Source organism: Hyperolius riggenbachi, chromosome 12 (genome assembly GCF_040937935.1).
Source record: "Hyperolius riggenbachi isolate aHypRig1 chromosome 12, aHypRig1.pri, whole genome shotgun sequence".
NCBI lineage: Eukaryota > Metazoa > Chordata > Amphibia > Anura > Hyperoliidae > Hyperolius > Hyperolius riggenbachi.
This window is the reverse complement of record NC_090657.1, coordinates 99307298-99327463: the sequence shown is the minus strand read 5'-3', so window position 1 is coordinate 99327463 and position 20166 is coordinate 99307298. Positions and strand designations below refer to the sequence as shown.

Here is a 20166-nt window from a genome sequence, read left to right as displayed (position 1 = left end):
ACAGATATTTATATAAAACCTGTTCATGTATTTTCAATTAGCTCAAGAGATCTGTAAAACAAGAAGTGCTAACATTTATCTTAGACCATTTGTACCAGTGTAGAGGCTGGCAGTGCTATAGAAGCCATAGAACCCCAGGTGGCCCATGGCTGGACCAGATTTGTATCTAGAGTTAAATCTAGGTCATCATAGCCTAGATAACGTACGCTAGCCATACATTCACTGAGTTTTGATCAATCGATAGAACAATCGATATTTATTTTTTAAAAATGTTATGTCGATCAAGGAGAAATCAAAGCCTCACACTGGTAGGGATATTGGGTAATTTCCTAGAAAATAATCAGAACCAAGCAACAATGGGTTTATGGAAGAATATCAATTCTTAAATTATGACTGCAGTGCTCTCTAAAAATATTCCTATTTAGCCCCTTATCTGATGTTATTTACCGATGCCTGGGAATGAGGCTAGAGCAGTAGAGTCATGTCTTCTGCTCGTTGGTAACGCAAGCCGTCTCCCAGCTACTCCCAGGACAGTATAAAACCCGGGCATACGGTTGGCAGAGGTGAAAAGAACTACAGGCCCTTGTTGTTTGAGGCCCCTTACACACTTGCGCACTGCGTTTCCCTGTGGTACGATTCCGCGCCAATTCCCCACTGCTAGGGTCATACAAGTCTATGGAGACTTGCACCATTCACACTACGCGACATGGTGCACCGGAAGTATGCAAATTGCCACAATGCCGACGCAATGGCTACACCGCGTTACCGCATCAACCTTGCCTCTTGCAGGAATTATGCAACAATACAAGTCAATGGGCGATGCAGCAAGTGTGCACGGCGGGAGCATGGTGCACATGCGCAGACTAACAAGAATCCCAGTGACGTACTTCCTGTCCAGTCAGGAGTATGTCACTAGTCAAGGGGGCGTCAGTATGCTCCCCTAATACGGGCAGCTCCAAACTTCACCTGTTCTAGCGCGCTCAAGCATGAGTAGTACAGAGTCGCCCATCTTCAGGAGCACTCGGGCTCCCGAAGACTTCCAAAGCTTCTCATAGTGGGGGATTCAAACGGGGGGTGACATCACTGAAACGAGGGGACTGTGAGAGTAACGGGACGACTCTATAGGACCCAGAACCTTCTCTCTCCTTAGGTACGTATCGGTTTGTCGGTTCCCATTAGCTTAAATTTGCACAACTTCCTAACGCAGCTGATGTGCTTATGAACTGCTGTCTTTCCAACTCTCAATATTCCCATTTATGCTTGCCAGTACACTACAGACTATCAGCAATTAAGCTTTATTTTTATTTTTTTACAACAAGTTGCACTTCTCTGTAAGCATGGAAACAGTACAATGTGTTAAGTATAGGTAGACTGCACGGAAGTTCCCCTCTTCCTACATGAGTAATTAAAGTGTACCAGAGCTGAGAGATTATAAAAGTTTTATCCATACCTGGGGGCTTCCTCCAGCCCCATGCGCACGGATCGTCCCACGCCGCCATCCTCAGTCTTCTCCCTCTTCGGTACCGGGCCCGTAACTTCAGCCAGTCTGCGCAACAGAAGTGCGCCCTCTACATATGGGCGCACTTCTTTTGCTCAGACTGGCCGCGACAGGCTGAAGTTACGGGACCCGGTACCGAAGCTGGAGAAGACTGAGGACGGCAGCGTGGGATCGATCTGTGCGCATGGGGCTGGAGGAAGCCCCCAGGTATGTATAAAACTTCTATATATTCTCTCAGCTCTGGTTTCCTTTAAAAAGAGCAAGATCTCTTATTATATTCTCTTTGTACACCCAGACTAATCAACTTGCAGTTGAATTTTATATGCATATAAAAACAAGGTAAGCCAGTTTAAATAACATTTGCCATTAATCAGAAGTGAGTATTTAGTAATGGATACACAATTCTTCCATAAACCCAATAGCACCTGGATGTCTTCAAGAGAAAGTACCACGAACATCATCTATTATTTTGATGCCTTCACTTGTACAGCCTAGAGATATGTCTTATAACAGTGACAATACAGAACATCTTGTGTTGCTCAAGCACAACCTTCGAACAGAAACATACTGACATTACGGGTAACACACTGCTGTGTGATCAGATCACGTGACTTGCTCACTAGTGCAGGACAGCAACTCCCAGCATGCTTCACCAGCCACAGAATAGCTAACCCTCCACACAAGAGACAATTCGACTTCTGTACAAAAAACAGTCATTGAGACGCAATATGCGACTTCTGGAAGGTGCAAAGTCTGGGGCTACTATATGTTATTTTTTAACATACCGGTGTATAGCTTTATATTACAAGTGCGCCGGGCCCCCGTTAAACGGATTTTTACAAAAACTCCAAATGTACCCCAATAAGACACAAATAGACAAAAATATCTACATCTTGTGCTAAAGAAGTCACAATGTAAAATCGCTACATTTATCGCTCTGTGTATTAAGTGACATGATACAGAAATAGGGTAAAATTAACAACAAAAACATGGATGTGCGTATATACATGTATATATAGAAATATATATGTATATGTATATATATATAAAAAAAAGCACACATCTATAAAATAAATGTCTCATGTACATAGAGAACAAGGACAGTGCAAGAGTAAGAAGAATTTGCCGGCACTCATCCTTCACATGGACTGATACATTGTATCACAAGGTGCTTCAGGCTCCGCCCATGGCGGCACAGAACGGAATAGGCAAGGGGATGTGGGGGCGAGTGCAGACAATTATACTTCCAAAGGAAAAGATGACTGCGAATAAGGAGAAGGGATGGCTCAGACTGCCACACCGGCAGACAGACAGGCCATGTAAATCGTTGTCTACATGGACACACACGGGGCTGCATGTATGAATGTATCTCATGGACCATGATTCCTAACAAAGGAGTTCATTCATGACAAACGAAGGAAAAAAATGGCCACATGGAATCTGGTACCCAATCACAAGTTATCTTCTGAAAGATGCAGTTGTTCAATGGCCACTCTACGTGTGATCCAGTTTTCATAAAGATTTTCTTTTACGACTTATACCATAAAAGCTGGAAAATAAATGTTTGCTATGGGCAAAGATTTCCTTCAAGCAATTCATACACACAATGCCCACGGTTTTCCCTGTGTGATTTAGACGCACTGAAATGACTTCCAGAATCAGCCACTAGGGGACAGTGATAATAAGACGTGGAAGCTCATAGAGTGATCTGTAGAAACAGAACCCTGCAGTAAAAGGCATACATTCTGTATGGTTTGCAGACAAACTCAACAGATGTTTGTGAATCTGGGACAGAGACTTTGAGTACTGTGCACAGATTCATCTCTTCTATAGATGTGCGTTGGCGATGCTCTACTTTCTGGGTAACCTCTTCTACTTTTGATTCTGGAAAGACCTTCTCCTCTGCTCCAGTACCCTTTGGTTGGCTAGAGAAAGTTTCGATGTGGTGGACTCTGAGGCGTCCTTCATCCCTTGTCATGATTTGTGGGAGTCTTCTCACCACCCCTCTGCAAAATAAAACAGAAAACGGGATCATTCAGATCTGTACGAGACAGAAACATACATGCATCCTCCTCTTGCAGGAAAATGCAGGAATTCCTCAGCAGTGTGAAGTATCATAATAATGATTATCATCATAATCCCAACATACGTGTGTGTGTGTGTGTAACAATTACTGCTCAGATTTCAGAGAAGGTATGGGATTCATCGCCCAAATATAGAACTAATACTTGCCAATGACAAACCTTGGTTCTCTGACTTACCATAAGTCCTGAATGGCTCTATAAAACAGCACATTTGGAATGTATAATTATCATTAGGCCCTATATATTACTGATGGCTTTTCCGCAGTGCTACAGAGTACATGATTCATGTTGCCAACAGTCATGGGTTTATACTTCTGGCCTGTAGATGGCACTTGTGATACTGCTGTGATATTGATATTGCATGACTGCATGGGAGCCATCTATCTGTGCTGTTCAAGACTTGTTCGTTCCTGTCCTGCTTGCCTGTGTGTACTGGTGATCAGCAAAGCACTGCAACAGTGAAGCTCTATGATAGTGGTTCCAGTGCAGGAGCGATCCCAGAGCGATCACATTGAAGGAATAACGGGGCAAATTGCATTTCTTTTCAATCACTCCAGGAATTGCGCACAAAATTACTGTACTTCGTGATTTTGAATTCACAAGCGGTTTATGGATTCGGAGAATCCATCGTAGTGTGTTCCGGGCCTCAGTGCTAAGTAGAAGGGGAAACGGGAAAAACGGTGTTGAAAGGTCATGGTCCAGCTTCCAGTGCGGTCATGTTTGGGAAGGATTAGGAGTAGCTGTGTGTGGAGCCAGGAGCACTGTACACTGCTGGCATCCATTATTTGGCTGAAAATGATGGACTGATCTATGCAGTATGGTGAAGAAACACTCTAGGTAGCGGCAGCCCACAAAGCAGAATATTAGGAAGACTGCATATTTTTCAACCACTTAGTTACCAGAGGTCTCTGGCTCCTTAACCTCCCTGGCGTTCAATTTCTCCAGAATTTCTGTGCAAAAAGTGATCTATTTATTTTCATAACCTTTCTTTTCCTGTAACTTGCCAAAATGTGTCAAGCAAGGGTCTAGTATCTGGTGCAGGAGAGTATTGACGTGTATGCACGTTTATACTGTTCTCAGCATGTTTTGTATGAACGTGTATATCAGTCAATACCGCTAGGGAGGTCAAGGACCAAAGACTACTGGTACCAAATACCGGGGCTCGCCGACGTCATGCCGCTCACCCGTCGCCTCAGCCCCCCACTCGGCCGTCTCTATGATGTCAGAACTCTGTGAGAAGGTCAGGAGCCGCTTTCATTGGTCTGTGATCAATGTGAGATAATGAGATCAGCTCACGGTGATGACGGGGTCAGCAGCCAATGAAATCGGCTCCTGATCGGCTCGTGGAGCTCTGCCGTCATACTGACAGCAGGGCGAGTGAGCTGCAGCGGGGAGAGAGCGATGCGATTGGTGGTAACAACTGGACCGCGTGGCACGGATGTTGAAATCTACGTCCTGTAGGAAATCAGCGGCCACAAACAGGACGTAAATTTCAACCAACATGGTCCGGAAATGGTTAAGATGATTATAGGATACAGAGCTATGTCCATAAGGTCAGCACTGCTGCAAAGCATAATTTATACAAACCATTTTTAAGGACTTGGATTATGTGACTGCCAAGTGCCAAGCAACCACTGATCATCTATCACCTCCTGCCCTGCCCATGTAAAATGCTATTTTATTATTAATACATTTACACCTAAAATCTGTTTGAAAGTACTGCTATTACAAACTTGGTAACTACAGACTGAACATGGAGAGGATCCAGAACATAATTAAGAAAAACTAATGTCAGAAAGGATCAGCTGTCCCAAAAATAGACTGCTGAAATGAGATTGGCTTTGCCAGTTCAGGCATACAAACTCTGTTGATCCTGTAATTTGAAGGATAGCGTCACTGATCAACAGAGAAAGCAAAGGTGCTAATGAACGATACAATTTAATGAACAATCGACATTTAGATTGATCAGTTCGTGTTGATGGTGCCAACACATTTATCAGTTGTTTCATTGATCTGTTTTTCGCGCTCTATCAAGTAGTGGCTGGATGGTGTAATGGTTAAGGGCTCTGCCTCTGACACAGGAGACCAGGGTTCGAATATCGGCTGTCTGTTCAGTAAGCCAGCGCCTATTCAGTAGGAGACCTTAGGCAAGTCTCCCTAACACTGCTACTGCCTATAAAGCGCATCCTAGTGGCTGCAGCTCTGGCGCTTTGAGTCCGCCAGGAGAAAAGCGCAATATAAATGTTATTTGTCTTGTCTTGTCATTTCCTTCCAATGCAGAGGATCAGCAGGATAGCCAGGCAGTTTGCATTGTTTAAAAGGAAATAAACGTCAGTCTCAACATTCCTCTCACTTCAGGTGTGCTATAACTGTATAATCTATTAAATATATAGTATATGCTATGCTTAAAAGATCACATATTACCCCCTGCTGTCTTGTACGAAGCTTTCACACACATGAAATAGTTATGGCCATAAAAGAGTGTAAATTGTAAAGTGTCATGATACTTCAAGCTGCTTGAGGGTTTTTACTCTTGATCCCCATCTCACATTATTATTCCATCATCCATGCTGTTTTCTGGACCCACACCTCGCCTTGAGATCCCAGGAAAGGAGGGGCCTGTGCAGTAAGGATGGGTGGGGCAGGTGATGATGTCATGGTGCTACATGCCGATGTCACAGGAAGCAGAGTTGGGGCAGCTGGTGACGTCATCAGACGTTGAAGGTCCCGTCGCTGCTGGAGGTGCTGAACAAGCTGATAAAGGACATTTTGTTGCTCCTGAGGTTAAAACAAAAATGGGACAAATAAACAAAGAGAGTATATTTATTCAGTGCAATCCCTTAGGAAGAATAGGTAGTTCAAAATCAGATAAAGTAAGGGCTCTCAAACCTGTTTTCAGATCTCACTAGCAGTACAAGCTATGTGTAGGCACCCTGGACATGAAATATATATGCATGAATTGTCTGCATGCATGCATGCTTGTATGTATGAGTGGTCCAATTCTAAGGAGGGTACCATTTCCAAGATACTCCCATTTTGTTTGGCAGTTTTTATTGCTGTGTGTTATGCATTGCTGCAAGTATACGCTTTGAGTGCAAGGGTTAATACAGAATTACAGACACCTACTGTACATACGCACAGATAAGCCAACCTTGGATCTTTCATTTGAAACAATATTAAAGTTCAACACCTGTTGAAAAGAGGAGTATGTAGGTACTACTGTGCCTGTAATAAATCTGCTGGTCCTCACATGTGCCACATTTAGCGTGTAGGTTGTACTGAGTTCACAATTAGTATGTAAGCCTCCATATGCCTTTCTTTTAATATAGAGGTCCTTGTGTGTCCTCCATTAGTATGCAAGTCCTCTTGTGTGTCCCCTACCAAATGTACAGTGTAGGCCTCTCATAGACAGATCCAAACAATCATGATGTACATCCTCTCTGGTGAATACCCCAAGATTCTAAATTCTTGTGGGCAGGCTGAAGGGCCACTAAGTCAGTCATTTGACAATGAATCACAGGACCACAAGAAATGCCCGGGAGCCTTCACAAGAGTCAAAGTATAGGGACTTGCGCCATCTACCAGAGACTAAATACAAGTGATAAAGCCCTGGTTCCGTATTGTGTTTGCCAACACATACAGAGAGGAATACATAATTATCTGCAAACTTTTGTACATAGCACATAAGCCCATTCTGCATTATTAATTGCCTCTGTGGCTGGTTTGCAATGGTGAATTCCTGTGCTAATGTCAGATGCAGCTTGGTTAGAGTTAGAATTAATAGTCTTTTTCTGTCTAAACTCCTCCCCTCATCTATTATCACCTACACAAAGAAGACAGGGATGAGGCACCAGCCAGTCCTTTGCTCTGAGCACAGAGCTGACTACCCACCTCCTCTGTGTTCCACACATTGGAGTAGAGGGAAGAGTTGGGTGTGGTCAGGGGATGGGCGGATGAAGAAACTTTCACTCTTTTACTTTCTGCACAAATCTCTAGGACACGTGACTGGCTTTTCCAAAGGTAATTTCTATGAAATGGTTGCATCAAATATGAAAACTGTGTGAATAATGCATAGTCCACATTCACCTTTACTAACAATGAAAAATCTGGGAGAGTGAGGTAGGGCTTTGAACCAGTTTTTCAATAGTAAACTTTTCATGATGGATCACAGCCTCCTTGAGGGGTTGTCTCTTATTTATATGGCCTATTTGTATCCACAAAATTCTTGGCTTATCTCAGAATATATCTAAATGGTGATCTTTAGCATAAAGAGGACCGGTTGCGAAAATCTTAAAATTTAAAATGCATACAAATAAGAAGTACAATTCTTTCAAAGTAAAATAAGCCATAAATTACTTTTCTCCTATGTTGCGGTCACTTACAATAAGTAGTAGAAATCTGTCATTACCGACAGTTATGGACTAGCCCATCTTCTCATAGGGGGGTTCTCAGGTTTTCTTTATTTTTAAAAACACTTAGTAAATGGCAGTTGCTCCGTCCAACTGCCAAAATAGTGTACAGCGAGCAGGGAGGCTGGCCAGCATCTTTGTATAAGTCTTTTTCAGGGAGTGTCTTTATAAAGAAAAACAAAAGTTTGCTTTCTTAAAACTGAAATAATTTGCGATAATTCAGGTTGGAGTGAGCTTGAGATGTCTCCCAGTGCAACACTGCTGAATATATGCAAATTAACCATTGTTACCCTTAGAAGCTAAACACACCTCCAGAACCGCTGGAATGCAATGATGTGTCAGCTTGTTAATTTGTACAGAGCCAGGATAAAGAATAAAGGTCCGTACACACGCCGGACTGAAGGCAACGGCGGCTCCGTCGTTGCCTTCAGTCCGGCGTGTGTACGGACCTTAAAGGCCATGTTGAGATTATCCTATGGAGAGATGGACTAGCCCAAAACCTGTCGGTAATGTCAGATTTCTACTACCTATTGTGAGTGACAGCAGCATAAGAGAGAAGTAATTTATGGCTCATTTTACTCTGGGAGAAATGTACTTCTTATTTGTATGTGTTTTAAATTTTAAGATTTTTGCGACAGTTCCTCTTTAAGCAAGAATATCTTGAGCAGAAAAATATAAAGTAGTCCATGTCCCAGTCAGGCTGTTGAGACTCGTGTGGTTACTTGAATCAGAAAAATAACAGCTGTAATCTGACTGGTTCTGGAAGCAACACTTCTCGTTACTCTAGTTTTAAAGGACACCTGAAGTGAGAAGGATATGGAGGCTACCATACCTTGCCTACAAATTAAAAAGAAATAGTAAAAACTAAACAGTCTATAAATCACAACCATAAAATCAAGTTAGATAGCGCACTTATCATTTTTAGGTTCTAATAAACACAAGTCTATGCAAAGACGATCCCGCAATTTCACCCCAGCAGTGAGCGGGTGTTTAGCAGAGACCAGGCTGGGATTTACATCACAGGAGCCGATAGGCACAGATCTACTGGCTTTAGACTTCACCCTCCACAAACCTGCAAACCCCCATCGAATCGCACCGCAAGTGTGCCGGCTGTCCCAGCTGTCACTTTCCCTTACTTACAATGCCCATCATAGGTAGATATAGGTGCTCTTTAGTATTAGGTAGCCAAAGGAACCTCAGTATTAAGTAGCTAGAGGTGCTCCTGGCTGAAGGGAGATCTCGTCAGTGAAATGTTGAGAGCCAGGTGAGTAACCTCTCATTTACACTCTCATCATGGCTCTGCATAGGGAAGGAGCCGCCTCTCCATCATCAGGCGCCTGTAAGCACGCGCCTAAAGTGCCTTATAGTAAACCCAGCTGTGGCAGAGACGATCCTTTACAACACTCAAGTCGCAAACCTCCACCTCACCCCAAGAAGTGGAAACTTACCCTTACACTCAACCTTAATTATTGACCCTCAGCTAGATGAGTCAGAAGCCTCCGGGATCATCTAGGCTGATCCTTGCCTTTATGGGCACTCTGTCACTGCTTCCTCTTGTGCTGTAGTCCCATGAATATTGCACCTCAGAATAATACATTCATAGCCACCATAGCATAAAACCGTTTGGGTATTTCAATACCAAAAGAATACTCCCGAGGAGTCACGTTAAAGGAGTTATCAGGCAATTATAATGAAAATAAGTGATACTTACCCGGGGCTTCGTCCAGCCCCAAGCTCCCAGCATGTCCCTCACTGCAGCTCCGCCATCAGCCATTCGCCCGCGCTGCCTCCCGGTGGTCGGCCTGTACTGCGCGCCAGTGGCGCTGTCAATCACCACCACGTGGTTCGGAGCGTACTGCGCAGTCGCAGTAGTTCTGCGCCTGCGCAGTACGCTCCAGTGCACGACGCGGTGATTGACAGCGCCGCTCACACAGGCGCAGTACAGGCAGACCTCCAGTCGTCATCGCCGGAGACCGGGAGGCAGCAGTGGCGAACGGCTGACTGCAGAGCTGCGGCGAGGGACATGCTGGGAGCTTGGGGCAGGGCGAAGCCCCGGGTAAGTAGCACTTATTTTCATTATAATTGTCTGATAACTCCTTTAAGTGATAAAACAAATCAGGCAAGTTATTCTATGTTGGCTATGAATGCATTATTCTGAGGTGCAATATTCATGGGACTACAGCACATGAGGAAGCAGTGACAGAGAGTCCATAAAGGCAGGGGGTAGCCTAAATGACCCTGATGCACTTCTGACCCATCTAGCTGAGGGTTAATAATTAAGGGTGAGTGCCCACTTCTTGGGGTGAGGTGAAAGTTAGCCCCCGAACAAGCATGCAGATCAGATGTTTGACTTAAAGAGGAAGTGTAAGAAAAGAAAAAAGAGCCCTTGGGGGGTTCTTTCTTCGGGAGGGTGAAGCTTCTTGATCCTAGTGAGGGTTCCCCATCCTCTTCCATCCCAACGCGGTCAGCCGCCGAAGATCCTGCCAGCTCCAGGATCAAAACAATCCTGTGAGAGCAGACACTGCGCAGTAAAACGGATTCGATTGGGCTCGGCTATTTCCACCTGAACCCAAAAGGCTCACAAGATTGTTATGATCCTGGAGCCCAGCACATTTTGGCATCTGACAGCGATGAAATGGAGGAGGATAGGGGAAGCCTCATTAGGATCCAGAGGCTTCCTCCTCCAGAGATAAGTACCCTCCAGGGCTCTTTTTTTTCCCCTTACAAATCCTTTAAGCTTTAAACTGAAATTGAACTGCATTTTTGTTTCAGGTGTGTGATTCAGACACTACTGAGGTTAGAAAGATCAGCAGGATACCAGGCAACTGGTATTGTTTATTAGGAAATAGATATGAAAGCCTCCTTATCTCTCTCACTTCTGGTTTCTTTTAGACAAAAGCATGCTGATGCTCAGAGGAACAGGAAATAAAGCTTACCACTGTGAGATGAGCTGTGGTGATCTGCTGCAACTGTTGTGCTAGCTGCCTCTGCTGTTCTGACAGCGTGCTCAGAGGGGAGAGGCTGTGGAGTAAAAAATAGTAAAATCAACACCTTAACCCAAGAAAAGGAAGTGGTTTTATTTAAAGGAACATATGAATTTTAGCTTTTATACTCTGCTTTTATACTCCGTAAGATTACAACATTACAGGCACAATTTTAAATGTGTGTTTTTATGTTTTGAAAGAAATTATGCAATGCTTACTCAGTGAGAGAAGTAAACTTTAGTATAAAACGGGTGTCAAACTCAAATACAAAGTGGGCCGAAATTGTACATTGGGACCTAGTCGCAGGCCAATTTCAATGTCTGCTGGTTACCTTCCTCGCTAATGAAGTTCCCAGGTGTCTAATGGCCCCCTTCAAACACCTGTACAGCTCCCTCATGTCTAGAGGCCTCTACCCTCCCCTATACAGTTTTCTGGTGTTTAGTGCTTTCCCCCTACCTCCCCCATATGGCTTCCCTGGTGTTCTACGGCTTCACCTCCAATATAGCTTCCCTGGTGGTCTAGAGTGGGCCAAACATAAAGCATAGTGGGGAAACCACTTGAGGGCCAAATTTAATGGCTCTGAGGGCCAGATTTGGCCTGTTGGACGGAGTTTGACATGTATGGTATAAAACACTATCTTGCATTCTTCTCTTAATGGATGTCAAAAGCTCTGAAGCCAGCCACAAATTAATTATGGGCTGATAAGTCAAGCAGATTGATCCCTATCTGATTAAAATATGATTAGATAATGATTGATTCCTACACCAAATGGCCAAGTATTTTGATAGATTTTAGAAGAAATCTATCAAGCATCATTCAAATCACATGAATTGACTGGATCATTGAGTGCAATGTTAGCAATGTTATGGGCCATCGATACCCCACCACTTCTGCTCCCCTCCCCCATACCATTTACATAAGATTTGCCAACATCTCCAGTCCATGGGCATTCACGATCTTGCCCTGTCCTGGCTTTCATCCTACCTCTCCAACCGGTCCTTCACGACCGCCTTCAATGAGTCCTCGTCCACCCCCAACCATCTCTCGGTGGGAGTCCCCCAAGGTTCGGTCCTTGGCCCCCTACTGTTCACCCTATACACATCCTCCATTGGCAAGGTTATCTCCTCCATGGGTTTTAACTATCATCTGTATGCAGATGACACCCAGATCTACCTCCACACCCCTGACATATCCACCACTACCATGGACAAGGTCTCCTCCTGCCTATCAGCCATCTCCTCCTGGATGTCCGCTAGGTTCCTGAAACTAAACCTAGACAAAACGGAATTTATGATCTTCCCACCCCGGACATCCATAAACCTCCCAGATGTGCATGTCACTGTTAACCACATTACCATTCACCCTACCTCTCAAGCCCGCTGTCTGGGTGTCACCCTGGACTCCGCACTCTCCTTCACTCCCCACATCCAAAACCTCACAAAGTCCTGCAACTTCCACCTTCGTAACATCTGTAAGATTCGCCCTTTCCTGACCTCTGCCACCACCAAACTCCTCATCCGTGCCCTCATAATTTCCCACCTTGACTACTGCAATGCCCTGCTGTCTGGTCTCCCTATCACCAGAACAGCCCCACTGCAGTCCATCATGAATGCGGCAGCCAGAATTATCCACGACTCCCATCGCTCCACCATGGCGGATCCCCTCCTTGAATCCCTCCACTGGCTTCCTATCCAGTCCAGAATCAGATTCAAGATACTGTGTCTGACCTACAAATCTGTCCACAAAACCTGTCCAACCTACATTTCCGATCTTACTCAGAGGTACACACCTAGCCGCTCACTCCGCTCTTCCAATGAACTTCGCCTAACCGCCCCCCGCATCACCCAGTCCCATGCACGCCTCCAGGACTTCTCAAGAGCTGCTCCAACACTATGGAACTCCCTACCTCCACCCATTAGGGCAGCCCCCTCCTTCAACATCTTCAAGAAAGCCCTCAAAACTCACCTTTTCACTCTGGCCTACTCACAGACTCCACAGTCCCACGCGCAATACCAGGACTTCTCTAGGGTTGCCCCCACTCTCTGGAACTCGCCCTCACCAACCATCAGACTCACCCCCACCTTCTAATTCTTTCAAATGAGCCCTCATGACTCACCTTTCCATGCTCGTCTACCCCACCATCCTCATCAGTACCAGAATATGTACTGCTGGGCACCCTCTCAACAGATGCACCTATTAGGTCTCTACCCCCACCCTTTAGATTGTACGCCTCTGGCAGGGCCCTCCCCTTAGTTTTTCCAGCTTGATCATGCAACCTCACTGCCGGACACTCCTCTTGCAGACTTGAATAGACTATCTTTTTTTTTTTTTTTTTTTTTACCAAAGACACTGAACTACAGTTATCAAAGCCATTTGCATGATCTTGTTTTTTTGTTGTGAGCATCTTGTTCATCCTACTTTGTATGTAAACTTAATTTATCTATTGTGCAGTGCTGCGTAATAGGTTGGTGTTTTTTTAAATACAATAAATAATAATAATTAATATTGTATGCCTGTTTTATGTAATTTAGAAAGAAGTTTAAAATAACAAATACATACATACATATCAGTGAACGAATAAGGCTACATTGTGATAAGGTGAACCTAAAGAAAATTGTCACGTATTTCTTTGCCCCATACCACGTTAAACCACATAACATTCAATAATATGGCAGTATCATTGCCGAATTGTTTGTGGGTGTAAAGCTCTGCCTTCACTGGTTGAATTTTACTAACATGTAAAATATAGTAAAACACACACCACACTGGATGTACCATATATCAAGTGTACACATTTTTATACTGGTACAGCAAGAAACGTACAGCAAGAAAGCAACATGTACAGACTAAGTAAGGCCTGACTCATTAAGCTGCGCTGCTAAAGCATAAGCTTAATGACATCAACAAAAGCTAAATACAGGGCCACTAAATTAAATTAGCGCCCACGCTAGTGAAGTATCGTGGTGGGGATAGTTCACATCTCGCGGTGCATGCTAGGAGCAGCCGCAAATTAGTAATGAGGGCACATAATTTAATTAAGCTTAATGAATCAGGCCCTCAGTTCCATAGCTCAAATTATCTGCTACCAGCTTATCATCTTACCTGGCTGGAATATGTGTATTGGCAGTCCCGCTGCGCAAAGGATTCTGGGCCTGTCCTATCGTGCCCTGCAGACCTCCATTCATAGTTGCCAATAGGTTATTCAGTGAGAGTGCTCCAGTGTTTCCAGCGAGAGCTCCAAGAAGGGGTAAAGCTGCTAGTGTGGAAGGGCCTCCAGCACGTACTAACCCATTCATTAGCTGCTCTGTTCCCATGGCAGGAAGTGGAGGACATGTCTGTGGCAGCGGTCCAGGGGGTGGAGTGCTGTGAAGTGATAGACATGAGCTGCTTCTGCTGGGGCAGCCAGAGTGTGGGTCCTGTAATGAACAAAAGCTGTAATCAGATCAGAATCAGTACTGAAATAGGAAAGGGAGATGGAGGAGGTGGTATGAGCAACAAATGTTAAAATAAGAAAAACTAGAATCACTAGGCGTCAATTTCAAGTTCACACGGGTGTGTGCAGGATGATATACCCCAAGAGCTTTGGAGGCCATGGTTGGGAAAATCTGCCTTCTGAGTAATACTAACATTCTTACATACAATACGTACATTCTTATGAAGTAATGGCGTGTTCACACTATAAGCGTTTGCTGCTTTTTTAAGCACTGGTGATTTTGCAAATCACCCTAAAAGCACTTGTGTAATGATTTACTATGACAGTGTTCACATATAAGGGTTTCGATATCATTGAAATCGCAAACGCGCTACATGTACCATTTTCTGAGCGCTTTGGCTCAATGGAAGGTATAGGGAAAAATCGCAAAGCGCTTGAAAAGGCCCTTTGTATAGCGATTTCCCGAGCGCTTTTATGAATAAACACATTGTATTTATTCATTTCCGGGTGAAAGAGTTCTCTTGCTGACTGATGTCAGGAAGTGAAAAAAAAAATCATCGCTGAGCAAAAGCACTTATCAAAGCGCTCAAATCGCAGGGAAAAGCTCTTAAAAAAAATCACAGCATAAATTGCTCAGCGCTTGCGATAGCACTGGTGATTTATAATGTGAACATAGCCTAAGACCATCTCTGTCTTGCTTTTTAAACTGCTTAGTCTCTTGTCAGAGAGTGATTTGCAATGCCCTGTTCAGCTCAGTGTATATTTCTGCATATGTATCAGACAAGAATGGGCTTCTCACCTCAGCAAGATAAACCTCTCTCCTGTTCCCTGTCTCACTGTACTTTTCAGCAGAAAAGCAGATAATGCAGAGCCACTAGGATTGGCCTATCTATCAAGAGGAATGGAGAGAGTAAGGAGTTTAGCTGTGTTCTGTGCTGAGAGCAGACCTCTGCTCATGTCAGGCACCATTGTCATGGAAAGCAAACTCTAACCTAACATAAAAAAAGTTTCATGTTCCATGCTCTAACTGCTGATCTTTTAACCCTTTCTCCAGCTGGTTGTGGAGACCTGAAAGCTTGCTACTGGGACAAGTTGCTCATCAAATATTCTGCCAAGGACTAACTCATCTGGGACTTACAGTTTACATCCAGAGCTAAAGAGAGGTGGATTGTGCAAGTTTGTGAGCTTGCTACTGGGAGTGACTGTACTTTCTAGTAATCCAGTATCCCTCTGGTGTGCTGCAAAAAACAGTTACCCTACTTAAGACTTTTGAGACGTAGTAAATTCAGTGTTGTTGGGATTTGTAGTTTTTTTCTGTTGGTCACATGGATTGGGGATACTCTCCAAAAAGGGGCAGGCATTAAGTTACCTTCTGGTCATAGTGTCCTTATCTTATCCAAAACAGCAATATTTTTGTTATTTGCATGTTGAGATAAGCTTGTAACTGTAGCTAAAAAAACAAAAAAAAAAACACAATCCTGCTGGCACTGTAGTTCCTGTAGTTCGTCAAAAGCACCCGGACCAGGTAAAAAGAAAACAAAAGTGGGGTATCAATTTTAGAAAAAAGGGGGTTACATATATTTTAGGGGCACCAACTATTTTTTGGCTTTTTTTATTTTTAGATGTTGCAAGCCCCCTTTAAAAAGGCAGAAATGAACTGTTGAGAGCTAGAAAAAGAGTGTCGATGCAGGTAATGTAATTTTCAGAATTTGCAGACAGCAAGGTGGTAGCCTTCATGACACAGAGACAATAAATTGTGCAGCACTGACCAGCAAACTCTGGTAACAATATACATTAATAAAACAATGTTATTCGGTATGTGAAGCAGGACAGATATGTGTGCAGATAGTTATGTTCAGGTTTCCAGTTGCAATGAAGATATATTGGGGGTAGAAGATGATACAGAAGTGGACATAGATGGGAAAATAGCCACAGAAAAAGGAACAGGGCAGGGCTTTTGCATAATGATATGATTAGTTAGTTAGGCTGACACATATAATGAGCAACATAGAGAAGGATAAATATTTATCTATCTCACACTGATCTGCTAATCTTCTCCCTATTCCTCACCTCAGACGGAGAATTCTCTGTGCGAAAGCTGCTCTTTGAAGTAGGACTCTTACTACTGAGGGATTCATGGGAACTCACTGCAAGCAGAGAAAAAGCAGAAGGTAACATAAAAATGCAAATCATTTGTAATTTATTGTGATTAAAAAATACATTTTTATTCAATCTGTAGCTGCTACAACCTTCTAACAACTGTAAAAAAATCATACTGATTTTCCTTGGAACTAATAGCCACACATCCACAGTATAGGATGTGGTATGCAGAAAATCCCCTAAATGCTCACATGTCTATCTGTGTCATTGGTGTAGGGCCTACCAAGAGGTCTGAACCTCCGTGGGAGAAACAGTGGGCTATGGGAAAACCAGGACTAACTCGATGTGAGTGTATGAACCAGCAGGTTCGGTATTAACAGCAAAAAAAAAAAAAATCTGATCTCCCAGCGCCCACACATTTCTGCTTACGTGGACACAGTTCAAGTGATCTTCTAATCACTGTTTTAATGGGTGGCTTCAAATCACATAAAGAAAGATTTATACATTGGTTCAAAACTGTAGAAGAAGGTTTAAACAAGGATTGTAATTTCTTGTGCTGGTACAATGGGTTTTAAATGCCACAATTGTTTTAGCTTATAACAAAAAATGTATGTTCTCTCTAGGTTAACTATTAAACTCTGGTTTTACAATGACTTATTAACCAGAGTCTGTGGTATGTGATTTTTTAAGTAAACAAGTGGTCTTATCTATTTGTCATAAATGAGCTAGCATCCCTGTAAGACCCTCCTGATGTTGTAATCTAAGGCATCTAATGACACTGATTTATGTTAGAAAAACAATGCATCTCCTTTTAATGTCCAGTGTATATAAGCTCCCTGTTCTAACATCTTGGTTCCAATGGAAGGGACCGCACACAGACTTGCTGGAACTCGTGAAAATGTATTGTCCCATGATACACATACGTACAAATTATTGACTGTACAAATGACGATCATTTCAGGGCCAGCATGGTCCCCTTTATCAAGGCATCAAGCAGACAAACATGTTGCGGTCTCTTTTTTGGAACCTGATAGTATGATTGCCTAAGGATCCTGCACCAGCATTCACGACTACCAGGTGTGCAGTTCATTAGATATAATGTTCTAACATCTTGTCAGCATACAGAAATCGAGTCTGAAGAAGGCTTATTAGCCGAAAGCTTACTCCTTTTCTTCGTTAGCTGATAATTGGTGTCATCCTGATTCAAAACTCCTTGTATGTAGGAATGCCAGAGATGTGATATAATTCTGCGCACACTAATCATTCAGACTTACCACTTCCTGACAGAACATTACTTCAGTACATTACAGGATTGGTTTTAGAGAACTAGCAGGTATGTCAGTGCTTACTGTACTTGCAATGTAACCAACTGATCTGGTGATGATTGTCTTTGCTAGTAAAAGTGGAGTTTCCGTTTACTTGTACATCTTTAAAGGAAACCCGATGTGAGAGGAATATGGAGGCTGATATGTTTATTTCCTTTTTAAAAAAGCCCATTGCCTGGCTGTCCTGCTGATCCTCTGCCTCTAATACTTTAAGCCATAGACCCAGAACAAGCATGCAGATCAAATGTCTATGACACATCCGACAAGACTAGCTGCATGCTTGTTTCAGGTGTGTGATTTAGATCATATTATAGATAGTTTCCTTAAAGGACACCTTATTTATTTCCTTTTAAGTAATGCACATTTCCTGGCAGTCCTGCTGAATATCTGCCTTTAATACTTTTGGCCATGGACCATGAACAAGCATGCAGATTAGAGGTTTCTGGCTAAAGTTTGACTTGACTTGCTGCATACTGGTTTTAGGTGTGTGATTCAGACTCTACTGATGCATGAAAAGTCAGCAGGATGACAGGCAACTTGCATTGTTTAAAGGAGTTATCAGGAGAAAATTAAGAAAATAAGTGCTACTTACCTGGAGCTTCCTCCAGCCCCAAGCTCCCAGCATGTCCCGTGCCGCAGCTCTGAAGTCAGCCATTTGCCGCAGCTCCGTCCCGGTCCCGGCGATGACGTCTGGCCGACCAAGAGGTCGCCCTGTACTGCACCTACGCGAGCGATGCTGTCAATCACCGCCACGTGGACCGGAGAGGACTGCGCAGTCCGTTCCACGTGGCGGTGATTGACACAGGCCGACGTCATCGCCAAGGACCTGATAACTTTCTCCTGATAACTCCTTTAAAAGGAATCAAATATGTTAGCCTCCATATCCCACTCACTTCAGTTGTCCTTAAAGAGACTCTGAAGTCTCACTAAAATCCCCTTTTTACTTAACTAACTTCATTAGCGCTAATGCCCCACCTAAAACGCTGCATCCCCGCGACTGAAATCGCTATAAAACCCCCAAATCCCACGGCAAAAATCCACAACTTTCTTGGTCGTGGATTTTGCTGCTGGGGGAGGCAGAGCTTCGGGCTGTAGCTCTGCCTCCATTCTCGTCAATCAACGCTAATCGCCGCCTCTCCTCCGCCCCTCTCAGTGAAAGAAGACTGAGAGGGGCAGGGAGAGGCGGCGATCAGCGCCAATTGACGGGAGTAGAGGCAGAGCTGCTGCACAAAGCTAAGCCTCTACAGGAAGAGCTGCCCAAATCTCCCCCCCAGGGATTTCGGGGTTTTTTATAGCTGAAGGAATGCAGCGTTTTAGGTAGGGCATTAGGGCTAATGAAGTTTAAGTAAAAACAGGATTTTAGCGAGACTTCAGAGTCTTTTTAAAAGAAATGATCATTCCACTTGGCGGATGTTTTCATAGATATGATTATAATGATCTTTTAATCTAAATGTTCTTATTGAAAGTATAATAATTTGCTTGAAATAGTATTGCTAATGTGCACTGTTAGATTCACTTCCTTATTCACACTTGAGAACCAAATGTTATGGATTTACATCAAGCTATCCATTATAACAGAATAACAAGAAAATAGTATACAAAACCACAAGTATCGTTTCCCAAAGAAGGCAGTACACTGTACATAGCAGTTATATCTCCTAATTGGGGTTGCATTCTGACACAGCCAAACAGCCAGTGCGGGCAGTAACGGTACCAAGTGGTGTGGATTTCTTGGAACTGCTGGTATGTGAACAGGCACTAAGTGAAAAGATAAGCAATCCTCAGACTACTAACTCACACTGAGAGATATTAGTGGGTGGTAAACTGCTAGGAAAGGGGCAAGAGAGCTGGACATTCAGTAGCTGAAGCTTCTCCTTCCGAGCTGTGAGACTCAGGATCTGATCCTGAAGAGACCGGTTCTCTTTCTGTAGAGAGTGCAGAGCTTGTAGCATGTCTACAACTGAAACACAAGATATAATTCAACTTAGCAGACAGCAGTCAATCAACAATTATCAACAATGCTCCTCTATGGCATGCATAACACACCTACACTGCATACCTATACTTCGAATGAACAGTACACAATAATATATAATCAAAAGCAGTACAACAACAAAAAATCCATCCTGAAAAACACATAAAAAGAGAACCCAATATTGATACATTCACCAATACAGGTAATTATATGAAGCCAAAGTATTGCGCTAGGATGAGAAGGATCAATGGGCTTGATTCACAAAAGAGTGCAAACTGTTAGCATGGCTGTTTTCGCGCGAATGTTCGCGTTTGCGCGCGATCGAGAATTTTAGCGCGCAATTAAATGTTTTCGCGCG

At 43.5% G+C, this 20166-nt stretch overlaps 1 protein-coding gene and 1 long non-coding RNA gene across 4 annotated transcripts in view; one reads left to right on the top strand and one right to left on the bottom strand.

Moving 5' to 3' along the window:
- LOC137541429 (uncharacterized) overlaps nucleotides 1–20166 on the top strand; it is a 61861-nt gene that overhangs the window by 19991 nt on the left and 21704 nt on the right. Inside the window, exon 3 of the long non-coding RNA XR_011025161.1 lies at nucleotides 16484–16579. This is a non-coding gene — a long non-coding RNA (uncharacterized lncRNA). The remainder of the gene's footprint in view (nucleotides 1–16483; nucleotides 16580–20166) is intronic.
- MLLT6 (MLLT6, PHD finger containing) overlaps nucleotides 1736–20166 on the bottom strand; it is a 119260-nt gene continuing 100829 nt past the window's right edge. For 2 of the 3 annotated variants that reach the window (XM_068262708.1, XM_068262710.1), the window contains 6 exons: nucleotides 19632–19793; nucleotides 16479–16555; nucleotides 14078–14391; nucleotides 10928–11012; nucleotides 6172–6360; nucleotides 1736–3504 (listed from right to left, as the gene is read on the bottom strand). In XM_068262708.1, the coding sequence (XP_068118809.1) occupies nucleotides 3463–3504; nucleotides 6172–6360; nucleotides 10928–11012; nucleotides 14078–14391; nucleotides 16479–16555; nucleotides 19632–19793 (869 nt within the window). In that variant the 3' untranslated portion in view covers nucleotides 1736–3462. Of the gene's footprint in view, nucleotides 3505–6131; nucleotides 6361–10927; nucleotides 11013–14077; nucleotides 14392–16478; nucleotides 16556–19631; nucleotides 19794–20166 lie in introns of all 3 variants that reach the window. The other variant, XM_068262709.1, reaches the window with a different exon arrangement.